The 11,506-nt window shown below is 38.4% G+C and overlaps 1 protein-coding gene across 4 annotated transcripts in view; it reads right to left on the minus strand.

The window, feature by feature from the left end:
* The window catches only part of LOC101858252 (copper-transporting ATPase 1), a 48,137-nt gene that overhangs the window by 3,891 nt on the left and 32,740 nt on the right, over positions 1–11,506 (minus strand). For 3 of the 4 annotated variants that reach the window (XM_005093345.3, XM_005093346.3, XM_035968485.1), the window contains exons 12-20: positions 11,069–11,260; positions 9,874–10,056; positions 8,892–9,096; positions 8,093–8,251; positions 7,050–7,192; positions 6,417–6,620; positions 5,765–5,882; positions 4,850–4,952; positions 7–303 (exon numbers count right to left, since the gene is read on the minus strand). In XM_005093345.3, coding sequence (XP_005093402.1) covers positions 45–303; positions 4,850–4,952; positions 5,765–5,882; positions 6,417–6,620; positions 7,050–7,192; positions 8,093–8,251; positions 8,892–9,096; positions 9,874–10,056; positions 11,069–11,260 — 1,566 coding nt within the window. In that variant the 3' untranslated portion in view covers positions 7–44. Of the gene's footprint in view, positions 1–6; positions 304–4,849; positions 4,953–5,764; positions 5,883–6,416; positions 6,621–7,049; positions 7,193–8,092; positions 8,252–8,891; positions 9,097–9,873; positions 10,057–11,068; positions 11,261–11,506 lie in introns of those variants that run through there. The other variant, XM_035968484.1, reaches the window with a different exon arrangement.

An 11,506-nucleotide genomic window follows, 5' to 3' on the forward strand; every position in this document is an offset into this window, starting at 1 on the left:
CACACACACACACACCCACACACACTATATCACATAAAATCTCTCTAGGCTACCGACGTCATCTCAATCTCCGCCTCGTCCACATTGTCCAGGAGACTGCGCTGGTCGGGGGTGGGCGGGTGCGACGTCGACGTGACTTTGAGCCAGCTCCATCGGGAGTTCCCGCTGTGCGCTCTCGCTGTCGGCCGCGAAGTTTCCCAGTCGTCCCCTCTGTGCATCGAGATATCGTCGGTATCTTGGTCCTGATAGTAGCGGTTGTAGTATTCCTGGGTAAGTAGATCTTCTTTTTTGGGTTTTCGGAAGCTGAAACCAAAAATAGAAAAGAATTAGCAATCACAAGCTTTAATCAAATATATTGACAGTGTCACGGTCAAACTGTGTGTGACTGGAAGAAACGGGTCAACATTTCTGTGTCTTCTCTCTCCACTTAAATTGGAAGGTGTTTTTAAAAAAAATTAATTGTGAGGCAGCGTGGTGAAATCAGGCGCTTGTCAAAGTACAGGAATTGGAGAAACAGGCATTTTTCCGCCAGTTTGGACATTAAAAAAATTTTTTGTTTGTTTTTTGGCTCAACCTCTTCTATGTCCATATCAAGACACATTTCCATGTGAATTTTACTGAAACACATTGAATAAAAGCACAAAAAACGTCCTTTTTCAGTTTTCAAAGACTCTTTAGTTATTGGATCTACCAAACTTTGGCAGCCATTTTATCGCTAATTTCACCACTGAAACCAGGCTTCCTTCAATCGCAAATATCTTGAGTTCTATTCAAGATAGATGGATATTTATATAATTGAAAACGAGGAAAATAAATCAGCTTTCAGATTATACCAATAACTCCACATTCGCAAAAATTGACGAGCGCCTGATTCCACCGCGTCGTGACATAATTTATATTTTTTTCCTATTTGTGGGTTGTTTTTTCTTAGAGTAGAAATTTTTTAAAGAAATCATGACTGCACAGAAATGGGGTTGGGGGGGAGGGCAGTAAAACCAATAAACAGTTTTCTTTTATCAGTAAAAACATTGCGTACTGAATAGATAGTGCTCAGAGCATGTTAAATGCTACTTGTTATAAACTGTGATTAATGTAAGTATATAAGAAAGCTGTTGTTTTCACATTGTTCATTTCTCATCAGGATCATGGCAACAATAATTTCCCTGGGCAGAATCAAAGCTCGTGGACTCATAAATCTGGTTTGACAGCATAAATTTTCAACTTTCCTTTGAAATAGACATTATCTTTCGTAAGTTATCAGTGATGTGTGGTATGTATGTGTATTGGGTTTACCGTATATAAACATTCTCATGTGGCGATGCAGTGTTTGGCCACCAGTATCATGAAAATGCTAGCCAAAGCATAACCTGACTCAAGAAAACCTTGTGAATCAGTTCATGGTAAGAAGCTGATGAAAGAAAACATCTTGTTTGTTCTGGGCATCTGTTGATCTAATACATGATAATGTCCTTCTTAGACAAAATATGAAATAGCTCACTGTAATTTAAACCTTATTTTAAAGTATAAATTTTCAGTTTTACTTTGAAATAATCCTGTTTAAAAAAAGTTATCAACGATGTCCATCTAGGACAAAGCTTGAAATACAATTGTTGCAGAAACACTTTCTTCATTAAATATTTTTGGCCACAGCTAGCGTTAAAAATGACTTAACAATGTACGATAATTTTAATAAACTAACAAAAACAAAGTCTTTAGGCTAGATTTTTCTTCAGCTCTAGTGTAACAATACAGGATACACACCATCTATGTCTGGGTCAGTAAAATTGTGGAATCCCTCGCATACTAACAGAGTTAATTATTTCAAACAGGTTAGGTTCATTTTGTTCCATAAAAAGCCAAAATTATTACCATAGTATTTTCTCTGAAGAACCACACTGCTTCTGAGTCTACTCTATATGTTAGTCAATTTAGATATAATAATACACACGAAAATAACTGAAAATAGAAAAAGCCCAATACTTTGTATGTTGTACCTAAATTAAAACTTTTAACCATGAAACAAAATGATCAAGTCTGGGTCAAAAGAAAAGACTGGAATAAGCTGTACTAAACCAAAACCTGGTCTTCATGTACATGAACAAAACCCAACAGGGCAACATGAAGACAGAAGACAAACAAGCAACATTTCACGGGAAACACAGCAATCAAAAACTTTCTTCAAAGCCTTCATCCCTAAAAAGCTTTTTCTATTGCCATGAACAAAATTTTAAAGAAAACTAAAAAAACCTTTCCACACAACAATTCAGCAATGTTCTACCATTTGTGCTTTTTTTTATCATCTCCTCTGTATATTTTGTTAAAAACCCATATTTAGTAGAAAGAAAAATATTTTCAAGTATTAACCATGTAAAAAAAAGTTACCATTTAAGAAATTTCAGCAACAACCAACATTAAACAGAGACCACAGAGAGAGGCGGAGAGAGATAATCTGGGAAAAAAATGCTTGTTGCTGTCAAAATAGCTGGAAGCAGACAACAAGGAATTGACAAATTTTACCATAACCAGAGAAAAAATGACAGATGATACTTAGCAAGGCATAAAACAACAATGAATGATCGTATGAGAGGCAAGTACCCAACTGTCTATGTACATCTCTCCAAAAATTCCCTTTTCTAAATTTGTGGACAAAGAAAGGATTACCTACACTGACCTTTCAACTTCATTTTGAAAGAAATTAAAGAAATCAGCATGTCTAGGCAGGAATATAACACTCAGAAAAAGTGAAATCATATGTTGAGGACTATGCAAATAAAACACAAAAGCACTGGTGTAAATAAATCCCCTTTCTATAACCACACACAATGAATGCTGAAAACAATACTTTCAAAAGTAACAGACAGACTTGGGATGTGGGAGATGCATAGAAAGACAAGTGGATGTGATACTTTGAGAGACAGAAAGAGGGAGTCGTAGGAAGTAGAGACAGGAAGACAGGAAAGGGGTATGAGCAAGGGATGACATAGAAGCTTTGTCATACACATATTTTTCAGCTTGCTGAATAACTTTTGATTGGGCCAAATGAACAAAAGGTCTTATCCAATTCAGTAATGTCTGTGTGAATGAGTTTGCTAAAAGTGAAAGTTTAGTATCAGCGCAAAGTGCCATGGTTCGGATCATCTGATAGTCGAGGTACCCTTGTTCATACATTTTACAATCAATGATAAATCACCCTAATTTTCTACAGCAAGCTGAAGCAACGAATGCGATATCCCCCAGGGATAGCTAAACCACTAAATGAGACCTGAGCTAAGATTTCTATTCAAGATTAGTCAAACAGCTACCTTTATCCTTGACCTTGAGTGTGAATGTGAAGACAAAGTTAGAATTCAAAGACATCTTGCATTTTGCATAGACAAGTACACACACAAGACAAAAGCTAGCAATATTGCATGATCATACCTCATCTATTGCATATAAATCTCTGTCAGTTTTTTTTATTTATTTAAATTGTAGATTGCTATACTTTTTGCAGAACTAAAAAAAAATCAGGGAAAGGGTTCAGAAAAGCACCAAATACAAATAGAGATTCTGCCAATTCCATTTTATTTGCGAATGATGAGAACTTGAGCTGCTTCAAAAAGTAAGGTATGATCTTGGTCAATAAGGTTTCTTTATATGGAAAAAAAAAATCTTGCCGTTTCAAAAAGTACACTGGACTATCATTCATTTCTGAAAGGGCACAGGTTGAAGGAATGGAAAACTAAGGTCAAACTTGTAATAAACTGGAAAATTCTCTTAAACTCTTCATCTCCTTCTCCAACACTTGATTTGGTTCAAGATTAAGGCTGTCCCTTTGACATAATAAAAGAGCCAAGCTCCTGACAGACCGAGTTGGGGAAAGCAAACACAGAAGGTAGCAAATCACCTGAGGTTTCATGAATTAGAGAACTGGAAATGCTGATGCCAGAAGAGAAGCCAGCAAGCTGTGCACATCCACATGTGCAAATGAAGCTTTTAAATGTTAATAATGTGACAAACTCTTCACTGCCAGACTCAGTTTCATGGACTATAGCAGAAGACACAAGTCATCTTGATCCCTATTTCTTCTAATACTCTTAACCCTTTGAGCCCTTGCCACCAGTATACCTGTGGCACGTAAAACTGCCCATATGGCCAGCCATGGGTACGTGGTGAGCAAGACCATATCCCCAAACCAGCCCACCTGGGACAAAACACGCACAAGAAACCTTGTTTACTACACAGGATGTTACTGACCAATTTGAAGATCTTTCTGAATTAGATGCTAGTAATGATGAGGACTACCATGAGTGGGATATGGAATGTGATTTAGACGATCACATGAATGTTAATAGTATATCTCTTTAAAGCTCAGGCAGAGAGGCACGGTAGCATCAGGGGGTCAGGGCTCAAAGAGTTCAGATATAATTTTCTCTGCAGATGTATTGTTCATTATTAGACATTGACCGATGAGCTATTATTATAGGACTGGTCACTATGGTGTTTTGACAGTCTCAAATCTTTATCTTCCACGCTTAGACTATTCTACAGGGATATTTTATTTAAGACGTCAGTGTTTCAAACTTCTACATCAAGAAGAATATTTTTCACTTCTCATAATTTCATTACCCAGACAAAAAATATCTATTATCAATCTTTATCATCCATCTCAACACAAGACACCAAGCTCACTTCACAAAGAAGCTGCACACACACATGTATAGATAGCTCAAACGAGCACTGAAAGCGCTGAAAAAATGGATACAGAAAAATTTTAAGCTTATTAACAGTCACATCGTGCATTTTCAAAAGAGAAATGAGAAATAATGTGACATCTGCACAAAAGACACATCTGACAAAGTAAACTTACGTTCTCAGAAGCAGCGACGCACTGACCACTGACACTGAAGACATTGCCATGGCAGCTGAAGCCATCCAGGGCCGGAGCGAGATTCCCAGGGGCGTGAAAACACCTGATGGATTGAACCAACAAAGTAATCAAAGTGGGGAAAAGACTCACTTGTTACTGCCAATTTTGACAGCATCCTTCCTGAACATCACTTTATGAAGTAAATCATAGCCACTCTTCTCTACAAAGAGTTACGCAAAAGCAGAATAAAACCTAAAAATGTCAAGAACCTAAAATGTTTCCATAGACTTGAAAAAAATGTCATTGACCCCAATGGTACAACTTCAAACTACCAATGGGCAGGCAAGGGATACACAGGACTATAACCAACAGAATAGACACTCTACTTGAGCTTCTAAAGCTGTTGAAGCCAACACTTTCAAAAGATCAAATCGCCTGCTCATTGTAAGATTTCTTCAATCCTCGCTTTTCATAGAGGTGTATAGCCGAGTCTTAAACAAAACAGTCAACAATGCAATCACACAATCAATAAGTTAATGTCACAACAGTCCAGATTTTTTTTAAAATCAACTGTTTTCTCAGATCAAAGAGAAAAAAAAAAATTGCACCACTCGGAGCTATTGACTCTACTTAAATGTAAGAACACGTATAATAATCACTTAAGTAATGATTTTATACACAGACTTATAAACGTAGGCACTTTTGATAAGTGATGTATTTTAACTCTTTGAACCCGAAAGACCAATATTTCGGTCTGGGCCCTCGATCTTTGTACCCCAAATGCCTGACATATCAATGTTCCACCAATACCGTGAACTCAACCGTCCGTATAAGCTCGTGAATCAGGAACCCAGGGGAACTAGTTCAATCAGTGTCAGGACCTCATGGGGTCAAAGAAAGGGTCAAGTCCCTTACCTGCAGCAATGGGTATCCCCAGGATGTTGTAGATGCATGCAGACAGAAAGTTGAGCTGTATCCGCCTCACCGTTTTCTTTGACAATTTAATCGCGGCATATACGTCCAACAAGTCATTCTGGTGAGGAAAACATAAAATAAAAACAAAGAGAACAATGAGTACAAAATAAAAACAAAGAGTGCCTGAGTACAGCCTAGACAGCTGAGCTACATAATAATAAGGACAATTTATATATTCAAAATAGGTTCTTTTTTAGTTCAGTTTTACATTGTAAGCTCAATTTAGCTCACTTGGTATTTTGACAAAACATTTATAGACACAATATAATAGTACTGAATTTCTTGTGACACTTCAGCGGTGAGCCCTTCGATGCAGAGAAATCAAGAGTACTAAAAATACAGTTTTGGAAAAAATTAATAAATTAAATATGGTCAGATCAGACCAGATTAGGCTCAAAGTCATTCATGAAAAATTTGTTTTAGCAATACAAAAAAGTTGCAAAAAAATATTTTAAAACCAAAAAACCAACCAAAAAACAAAACAAAATCACCCAAAACTTACTGCACGTACATAAACATTTGCATTAACATTTCCAATTAATATTTCAAAAGACGACATAAGATCGCAAACACATTTGAAAGAACTCAGAACCTTGATGAGGACGATGTCTGCTGCCTCCACGGCCACATCTGTTCCCGTGCCGATGGCGATTCCCACGTCCGCCTGAGCCAGGGCCGGCGAGTCGTTGACCCCGTCACCCACCATTGCCACCTTGAGGCCCATGGCCTGGAGATGCTTGATCTTCTTCACTTTGTGGGAGGGCAGCACCTCTGCGAAGACTTTGCTGATGCCCACCTGCAGGTGATGGAATTCATGAGTAAACAGTTTAATCAGTTTTGAACACCACATTTTAAATGTGCAATAGTTTAAAACCTGGGCAATATTGCCTCTGATTTGGTAACTTTGGAAGGGACCATCTGGGTAGTGACAGGTTTCATTTACTCAACTGCCCTGCTTACAGGTGACAGGTTTCATTTACTCAACTGCCCTGCTTACAGGTGACAAGTTTCATTTACTCAACTGCCCTGCTTACAGGTGACAGGTTTCATTCACTCAACTGCCCTGATTACAAGTACATTTTACATTTTAAAGTGGCAAAAGTGGGCGCTGGTTATACAAAAGTTGACAAGCACTGGTTTAAAAGTGTGCGCAGAAAGCACAGAGCAGAGCTTCAACTCTGATTAAGAATGGAAAAGCTTTTCAGAAGTTCAAACAGTGACCAACCTGCTTGGCAATAGCCCTGGCTGTCTTCTGATTGTCCCCTGTGAGGAGGATGACCTCTAGGCCCATCTTGCGTAGTTCATGAACAGCCAAGTGAGCCTCAGACTTGACTGTGTCAGCCACAGCAAGCATGCCCACAACGTTACCTAGAGCACAGAAATAATAACAGATGCGATTTTAATTAGTATATGACAGGTTGTTTCACATTTATACACAGCCTGTCTAGTCATCCAACTTTACACCATCAGAAACTTCCCTGTTACTCCGCCCTTATCAAAGCTATCTGCCAAAAACAACCCAAAACTGAAAAGAAATTAATGATCCATGCAATAAATATTGTCTGATTACAGATAGAAAAGATTTGCTAGAGTTTTGTAGATTTATATTATAACCGTAAAAAACAAAGGCTGAGTCCAAATAGATAACAATGACACACTAACCAATAGGAAATCCCCACAATTTAAGTTGGTCAATAGGTCCCATCTATTGATTTCAACAGTCTAAAAACTCACACAATAACAAATAAAAACCCCACACCAACTAACAAAGGAACAATATAAAACCTTATACTGAATCTCACAATCATCAACAAGAAGGAAACAGAAAACACCTTAACATTCATTTGCTCGCATGGTGTACACCTAAGTCTTTACAAAAAAAGTTCAGAGACAATTCTTATATCATATTAAAGAGCTTAAAAAAAAGTTCTCGAAAGGAGAGAATGCATAAAAAAAGAAGCACACTGGACGTACATAACAATCAATCCTGAAAAGAAAGTTTTATTTTGAACTCCTAGAGGGAGGGCTCACAATACTGTGGCTGAGAAGTCCAACTTCCATACCGTGCAAATTGAATCATAAAGTAACAGATTCAACGATTTCCAAGGGGGAGAAAAGTGACACTTCACCTGTTATACCCCCAAATTCAATATAAGAATGAAGTGAAGGTCACTGAGCTGCATCATACAAGTCAATATGATACGAGCAACAAGTTGCCACTAAAAATCCCGAATAATTCTAAGAATGAAAGAAAAAAGCCGCACAAACCGTCAACAGCACACAGAACGGCTGTATGGCCCTGCATCTCATGCTCTGTCATTACATCATCCATAGTGTTGGTGACGATCAGCCCATTTCGATTCATCCACTCACGATTCCCAATCAACACTTCATAACTCTCACTAGCCGCGGCACCAATTGGCATATCTGGGGGGGAAAAAAAACAAAAAAAGCAAAGTCAAGATTGTCAAGGCAGAAATAAGTAAAATAAACTTTCATTAATATCTCTTCTTTATCACTTCTCCTATGCAAAGCACCAGCACTCCTCCTCATCACATGAAAGGTACTTAATTGAACTTGCTCCAACAGCTACCTGTCCAAGTCAATCACCTGTACAAACGGCATCTTCCCACTTTCCCCCTTGATTAAAAAAATATAATGCTGACACTGTCCAAGATGTCCACATGTCTCAAGACAACCACTTTTCTCCTCAACAGTTGGTGGCTGTCTAGGTGAATTTCAATCACTTCACATTCACATGTCAACATCTGAACAGTAAATGTCCAACTTCCAGGCTTCATGAGCAAGTGGGAAATATATAACTAAATTTTTCATAGTATAATTACTTTTCAGCTAAGTGCACACTGCAAACCGTCTTGTGCTACTCCATTTTCCAAACCTTTCTGATAAATAAAGTTGAGCTAACAAAACAACAAACAACACCCCCCCCCCCCCCCCTACACAAAAAACCAAAACAATCCCCCTGTAAAATAAAAGGAAAACCCCCACCCCCCTCCCCTCCCCCCCCAACCCCACACACACACACAAATTACAAATATAACCTTACCAAAGTTGGTTCCCGAGTCCTGCTCTCCATAGACCAGATTGTCTGTCCTGATGGTCTGACTGCCGGCCCTGTTCTTGCGGCTGTTGACGGCGTTCGAGTCGGTGCGAGAGAGTAAGCCTTCAATGTGTGACACCTTGCACTTGATGCCACAGCCTGGGACGGCAGAGAACTCGGACACTTTGCCCATGCTCTCAGCACCGAGAGTCTGAGAACATTTAGTGAGGGAATAAAAGAGTAATGCTGGGGTTTTATTGCCTGTAAACATTTGATTGACATTCACAAAAATAAACCCATGGGGTTAGGCCGACACCCTAAACATATAAACTAAGAAGACAAAATGAAGAAAATCGTAAAAATACTTATAATGCACCTTGTCCCACTCAATGACAATATACTGTGTTGTACTGAAATATATAAACAAGCATGAGTCTTACACTAACAAGCAAACAACTTTTTGTTCTGTCTGTACAGGTGCCATCTAAAAAAAGCCGATAAATCTTTCCCCAATTTCCACTAATGGTACTGATAAAATTTTAGCTCTGTTGATCAAAAAATGAAAGGAAAGAAACATAGCCTACTGTATATACTACTCTATAACAAAACCTTATGTTTAAATACAGCTACAATACTTTTGACTCCAAAATCCGTCAATTTTTATAATTTGCACCTGTAATACAGGGTGAATTTCTGACATACTGGAAGGGGCTCAACATGAGCGAAATACTAGACATAAAATATGTTGTTGCGTAATGATAGATTTGACTTGTAAAAATCCTATTAGGAATTACTTGCCCTTTGTTTGGCCTGATCCTGGTAGGATGTCACATGTATAATGCAGGGTACACTTTTCCATTTCACTTTTGAAAAAAATTGCACATATTATAAGTGAGTATATACAAAAAGTCCAAAAAATTTGGCGCAACAATGCTACCTTTTCTCTCTCTTGTAATGTAATGCCAAATAATGATTGGAAGAAAATTACCTCTTTGACATATTTGAGGATGGCCGAGGCAATAGGATGCTCGCTGCTCGTCTCAGCGGTGCCAGCAATAGCCAGGAACTTGATGAAGGAGCAGGTGGAGTCCCTGACAAACATGGACACTCGTGAGACTCGCGGTACGCCGTGTGTCACTGTTCCAGTTTTGTCAAATACGACGGTTTGAAGCTGATGAAACAATAATTTGAGTTTTAGTTTTAGTTAAAGTTTTACAGATCTTGAAACACAAATACGTCATTCAAGTGTTGAAAATTAGAGGTATTACTAGAAAGCAACAAAAGAAGGAGGAGAGGTAAAGACGATAGATCACAGATGCTTGAAGGGAAAAAAGGAGCAAACCACACTTCAGCCACACATGAAACATTTTGAAGATTATTTGCGCAAAGATCAGCACTTTAATACAACAATGGTAGCGTAGTGAAGGGAAAGAGCTTGAGTAACAAAGGACAATTGATGTCGAACACTGGCAGTAGTTTAGTGCAGGAAAAGAGCAAGACAGTAAGACAGACACACAGACACATCACAGTGAAAGAAAGAAAGTAGGGAAAAGGCTATTCAATCGATATACTCAACTAGGTTTGAGTTTTTGTGTTCAAGTAGAATCTAATTTATGGGGAAAATACTAAAACATCCAAATTCGCACAGAAAAGATGAGGACAGCTTTCTTTGCCCTCAATAATAATAATGATATTTATGGTAATCCTCAAGAACTAGGCTTGACTGTTCGTATCTTTCCCTTTGACTAAGGCCACTGTTAACAGTACATAATTATCCTGAACCAGCAGCTCAGAAAACAATATTAAGAAGAGATCAAATCTTAGTCCTGATGACTACTGTCTAACTTTTTCCTGTTCAAATCAGCAAAAAAAAAGCATCACAAGAGTTCAATGTGGCTGAAACACATCTAGTTTCTCCCATGTAATTTCCTCAAGTCAGGCTACAATAAAATCACTGACAGTAATCTAAAATATCTTTTATAGGCTTTGAAAATAGTAATTTGACTACACAACTCATAATGAAGGACAGCATTTGAATGAATCTGTGGTGAAGTATCATGGCTGCAGATTCATTATTAAGCTCACAATGACTAAAGCAAGTTAAGAACCTTGTGTGCTGGATGGACATCGCCCCCTCCGACAATTTGGCATGGCATTCATTGATGGATATTTCTTATTTCTACCTTATGTGTGAGCTCCAGTGGTTCTCCTCCCTTGATGAGGATTCCATTGACAGCTCCGACCCCCGTGCCCACCATGACCGCTGTGGGAGTGGCCAGTCCGAGGGCACAGGGACAGGCAATGCTTAGCACAGTGATGGCGTACTGGAACGCTTTCTGGAAGATGATCTCCGAGGCTGGGGTGGGTCCAGTGGGCTGTAGTTCATGTGGACGAATAGTTTGTTTGAGGAAAGAGAAGCCCATCGACACAGCAGCGGTCATTTAGTGCCAGAAAAAAACAGTCAGACAGACAGGAACAACAAATGGAAAGAAAAGATGTAGAACAAAATTTACTGTTTATGAACTTTATGTCTATGGTACATGATGAGCTGACATACAAAATTTAAAAACAAATACAAATATACATTACATACAATGTTACAGACACTTAAAGTACAAAAA

The sequence above is a fragment of the Aplysia californica genome, unplaced genomic scaffold, assembly GCF_000002075.1.
Source record: "Aplysia californica isolate F4 #8 unplaced genomic scaffold, AplCal3.0 scaffold00062, whole genome shotgun sequence".
Taxonomy (NCBI): domain Eukaryota; kingdom Metazoa; phylum Mollusca; class Gastropoda; order Aplysiida; family Aplysiidae; genus Aplysia; species Aplysia californica.